At 36.7% G+C, this 5296-nt stretch overlaps 1 protein-coding gene across 1 annotated transcript; it reads left to right on the forward strand.

Moving 5' to 3' along the window:
• Positions 1-1026: 1026 nt before the first annotated feature.
• On the forward strand, positions 1027-2482 carry LOC138338787 (uncharacterized). Its single transcript, XM_069289874.1, has 4 exons — positions 1027-1225; positions 1384-1673; positions 1845-2057; positions 2144-2482. Exons 1-4 carry the CDS (start codon positions 1027-1029, stop codon positions 2480-2482), a joined length of 1041 nt encoding a protein of 346 aa, XP_069145975.1.
• The last annotated feature ends 2814 nt before the right edge of the window (positions 2483-5296 follow it).

Consider the following 5296-nt stretch of genomic DNA (forward strand, 5'->3'; position numbering starts at 1 on the left):
TAGAGTCACAGATAGGGACATTCTGTTAACAGCCTTCAAAAATCGGTATGGTCATTATGAATTTGTAGTTACATTGTTTGGACTAACTAATACTCCTACTACTTTCATGGATTTGATAAACAGAGTTTTCAAATAGTACATGGACTTGTTCATTATCATCTTTATTGATAATATCCTCATTTACTCTATGAGTGAGGAAGAACATGCAAGTCATTTTAGAGTTGTTCTACAGACTCTCAAGGATCTCCAGTTATTCGCTAATTTTAGTAAATGTGAGTTCTGGTTGCAATCTTTTGCTTTTCTTGTTCACATTGTATCTATCAAAGGGATCCAAGTGGATTCGCATAAGATAGAAGCAGTGAAACAGTGGCCTAAACCTACCTCTACAATAGATATCATAAGTTTCTTAGGTCTAGCGGGTTATTATAGAAGGGTCGTGGAAGGATTCTCCTCCATAGCCTCACGATTGCGTAGGTTGACTAAGAAGATGGTCAAGTTTCAATGGTAAGAAGATTGTAAGAAAAGTTTTGCAAAGTTTAAAACAAGATTGACTACAACTTCTGTCTTGACTCTACTAGACGGTTCCGATGGTTATGTGATTTATTTTGATACATCCAGATTTTGCCTAGGTTGTGTGTTGATGAAGGGAGTTAAGGCGATAGCTTATGGACCTAGACATCATAAGATTCATGCAAAGTTCTTTTCAATTGATGACCTCGAGCTTGAAGCAGTGGTGTTTGCACTCAAGACCTGGAGACAATACATGTATGGTGTTCACGTAAATGTGTTCAATGACCATAAAAGCCTTCAATTTGTGTTCACCCAGCAAGAGTCAAATCTTTTCCATAGGAGATGGCTACAGTTCGTTAAGGATTATAATATGATTAAGCATTATCATCCGGTTAAGGCTAATGTATTAGTAGATGCTCTTAGTAGATTATGTATGGGTAGTGTAGCCCATGTTGAGAGAAAAGGAATAAGCTAGTTAAGGATGTTCACAGGCTTTCTCGCTTAGGAGTTCTCCTTATGAGCATATCTGACAATGGTGTAACAGTTCATAATGGGGAAGAATCGTCTTTGGTAGTGGAGATTAAGGAAAAACTATACAGTCGTCCAATCTTGCTTGAACTTAAGGGTGTAATCCATAATCAGAGAGTTGAGGTTTTCTCCCAAGGGGAAGATGGTTTACTTTGCTACCAGTGTAGATTGTGTGTTCTTGATGTGGGTGAGTTAAAACATCATATTCTTGCCGGATCCCATACATCTAGGTATTCTATTCATCAAGGTTACACTAAGATGTATTGCGATCTGCGGGAAGTCTATTGGTGGAATGGCATGAAGAGGTATATAGCAGACTTTGTGACTAAATTCCCCAATTGCCAGGTAGTCAAGGTAGAACATCAGATGCCAGGGTGTATGACCTAAGAGATCGATATTCCTACTTGGAAGTGGGATGTCATCAATATGTCTCAATTTGGGTGATAGTTAATAGAATGACTAAGTTTTCTCACTTCTTGGCGGTCAAGACTACATATTTTGTAGAAGACTACGCAAGGATTTACATTAATGAGATTGTGAGGTTGCATGGGGTTCGTTTGTCTATCATCTCAGATAGAGGTCTGCAGTTAACCTCTCATTTCTGGAAGTCATTTCAAAAAGGTCTTGGTGCTCAAGTTAACCTTAGTATAACATTTTGTCCATAGACGGATGGGCAGGCATAGCGTACAATTAAGAACTTAGAGGATATGTTAAGAGGTTGTGTGATCGATTTCAAGGGTAGTTGGGACGATCACCTTCATCTTATTGAGTTTGCCTACAATAATAACTACCATTCTTGCATTCAGATGGCCTTTTATGAGGATTTATATGGGTGCAGATGTAGATCTCTTATTGGTCGGTTTGAAGTAGGTGGAGCAGCTTTGATAGGGCCAGATTTAGTTCTTTATGCTATTGAGAAAGTGCAACTCATTAGAGATAGACTTAAGACAACCCAAAGTAGTCAGAAATCTTATGCAGCAATAGGGATAAGGGAACAAGAGTTCCAAGTTGATGATTGGGTTTTTCTGAAGGTCTAACCTATGAAAGGGGTGATGAGTTTTTGAGAGAAAGGGAAACTCAGTACTAATATGTAGGACCTTACAAGGTCTTGAAAAGGGTTGGAAAGGTTGAATATGAGTTAGAGTTCCCAGCTGAATTAGCAGCAGTGCATCCGGTCTTCCACATCTCGCTCTTAAAGAAGTGTGTGGGTGATCCAGCCTCTATAGTGCCATTGGAGAGTGTGGCTGTGAAAGATAGTCTTTCTTATGATGATGTACTAGTTGAAATTCTTGAACGTCAGGTCAGAAGGTTGAGAAATAAAGAAGTCGCTTCAGTCAAGATTTTGTGGAGGATTCTGTCCATAGAGGGAGCTACTTGGGAAGTGGAAGCAGCCATTAAAGCCAAGTATCTTCACCTCTTCCTTCCTATTCCACTCCAGCTTTAGGTAATAGTTCTTCTTGAGTTTTCCAGTCATTCATGCGTAAATTCAGTTTTAGAATCATGTTCCCTCAGTTTGTGCTTCCATTTTCAGCGTAATTGCATGTACTCGGAACTCAATTCAGTCAGAAACTCAGTTCTGAATGTTTAGTAGTTGGATTTGCAGCTCTCTCCCTCTAGTTGATCTAGTTTAGTCTTCATTAGAGGATGAATATTCCCAAAGGGGAGATAATGTAACACCCGGTAGCCAAAACCAACCAAAAAAAACTTAACATAAAAAAAATCTACAGGTGCAACCAACGGTCGCATCGACGGACCGTAGCCTAACCCACGATCCGTCCCGATAACCGCTGATGGGATCAAAAACTCCCTAAAATTTCAGCCCAAAAAAATTGGTTTAATTTGGGGTGACGGATAGACTTATGGTCCATAGGTTATACAACCGTCCATATTCTGTGACCTTCGAAAAATACTCCCTTCGCCCACTCTCTTATTAGAGGTACGGATGACCAGCACATTCCGTAGATGGACCTACGGCTTGTAGGTCTGACCATAGGTGGAAAATTTGCAGAAAATTAAAGGGAAATGCAATGGGGTCAACTTCAAATGGTTATTATTCTAAGTACAAAATAAATTAGGTGTCCCATGATATACCCATAGATAGATAATTGAATAATCTTTTCGTAGCCACCAAACTTTCTAAAATCAGACCTCCGAGGAAAATGTTTTACCCATTTTAGTTAAGTCTTGTCGAATAGGCTAAATCAATAGACCCAATGACGGGGCTTCAGTCAGACGACTGACCGTTAATCTTTGCCGTCATTTGGTCAGAGAACAAGTTTCAGGGGTCATTTTTACCTTTTCCACTTCGTTTAAACCCTAAGTTACATCGTTTTGACCCTAAATTATCATATTTCACTCAGTTTAATCCTAGAAACCTTATTAAAACATATCAAAGTCACATCATTAAATCAAAACGTAGAAAATAGAAGCAAGAAATGAGAAAAAGCTTAAGAACCCTAATTCTAGAATGAAGCAACTTTCCAGCAATTTATAAAAAACAAGTGTTTCTCTGCGAATTACATCACTAGGTATGTGAGATTTCACTAGTGGGTTCCTTTAACCTATTGAGTTTCTAGTTTTCAGTGAGATTCTTGATTCTATCTTCATGATTAAACCTAGGGTTTCTAGAACTTTGATAGAACTTAATGAATTTATTAAATATATGTTCCAAATTAGATTATCATGTTATTACTCAGATTATCACATGAATTTCACAACCCTACCTTTGTATTTCTTTAGTTCCTGAATTACACATGCTAGGTCAAATATTTGAGACACTTAAGATATACATTCCTCCGTTATAAATGCATAATTAGCAAATTAATTGTTGCATTCTCAGTTTGCATATTCAGTTTCGAGCTATCCAATATTTCTATTTTAGTTTAGAGGCTTATTTCAGAAATTATTAGATTCAGCGTTGTATTGAGTTAAGATTTCCTTTATAATAAACTAATTGTTTTCAAATATCTCAGTTATAGAATATGGATATTCCCCATCTTTTCAGATTTAATTATGATTTAGCTTCCTCATCAGTTTATTATCTTTAGTATGCTCATGATCATGCCAGCAGGGTTAGGTTGTGATCACTTGTACTCGTAGGTTCCGTGTCAGCGTCTCGGGGGTAGCTCGTGGCATGACAAAAGGATTTCTTTAAAATAAATTGATGCTCAAAATTGATCTATAAAATTCAAAGAATAAGATCAACTATCATTCCCTCCAATTGTAATAATATGGATGCTTTTTGTATGTTACACTCCCTTTAATACAATATTCTGTGACACACTTTCCGTATTATTTATGCATTTAAAAAATAATTTTAGGTTTTAAATCCTCATTATATAATATGATATTTTGCAGTCATACATGTGTAAACCTTTATTTATACAACACGTTTCACAAGTCCTCTTTTCTTTCATTAATTCTTGGGCTCGATGACGCATATATTAGAATAAGGGGTGTAAGCTAATTGGAGAAACTACATAATTCTTTTCATGCATGAGAAAGATGGTTCTCTTTGAATATCCTTAGATTTTCATGAATGTGGAGGAGTATACTTTCATATTTATCACCTATCTAGGTATCCTCGGACAATGGTTGTTGTCTCTAGGAATGCATGAGTAAGTTTATATATGGTATTTTTGAGATTTTAGAATATAGAAATGTGATTTTTATCAAGGATATGTACATCTCACTCTTGATAACCCATGATTATAAAATGATCAAGGAGGAACAACTAAAGGATAGTGATAGGGATAAAAAGAAGGATATAATAGATGGTGTTGACTACTCTTTAAAAAGGTTAGGAGGTGGTAGTCAATCATTGTTTCATCAAAACTACTTAATCTCGACCTCATATTTTACCAATTCTGTAGGTCCTAACTTTAGAAATAATAACAAGGATAAGACCATGCTCTAAAACATAAGGCATTGCTACTAGTGGTTGCTTTAAGTATGTCAGAAGTGTTGTAAGAACAATCACATAAAGTGTATGATTGCTTTTGGTTTGAATTTCTAATGTTTTTTGACACGTTAGAGTCGGGTTAGGCATTCAAAAAGCTGTAGGATTTCACGTTTTTACTTTTCTTTATTTTCCATGCTTGAAGCTCTCCTCCTATTAATGCATTCAAGGATTGCACATCGGCCATAGCGAACGGCAAGGATATTTGTCACCCAATAAAGCCTAACATGAATATAGATCTAGTGGGTCATCGAAATAAGAAAGGTACCTCATCTAGATTTAGTGGTGGATAGAACACAA

The sequence above is a fragment of the Solanum lycopersicum genome, chromosome 10 (genome assembly GCF_036512215.1).
Source record: "Solanum lycopersicum chromosome 10, SLM_r2.1".
In the NCBI taxonomy this organism is placed as follows: Eukaryota; Viridiplantae; Streptophyta; class Magnoliopsida; order Solanales; family Solanaceae; genus Solanum; species Solanum lycopersicum.

Bases quoted from the DNA above. Each gene is read 5' to 3' on its own strand.
- LOC138338787 (XM_069289874.1), top strand. From the start codon at position 1,027: ATGAGCATATCTGACAATGGTGTAACAGTTCATAATGGGGAAGAATCG. The intron at 1,226-1,383 runs GTGAGTTAAAAC...CCCAATTGCCAG, and splicing joins ATTGTGTGTTCTTGATGTGG to GTAGTCAAGGTAGAACATCA. The intron at 2,058-2,143 runs GTTTTTCTGAAG...GGACCTTACAAG, and splicing joins AGTTCCAAGTTGATGATTGG to GTCTTGAAAAGGGTTGGAAA.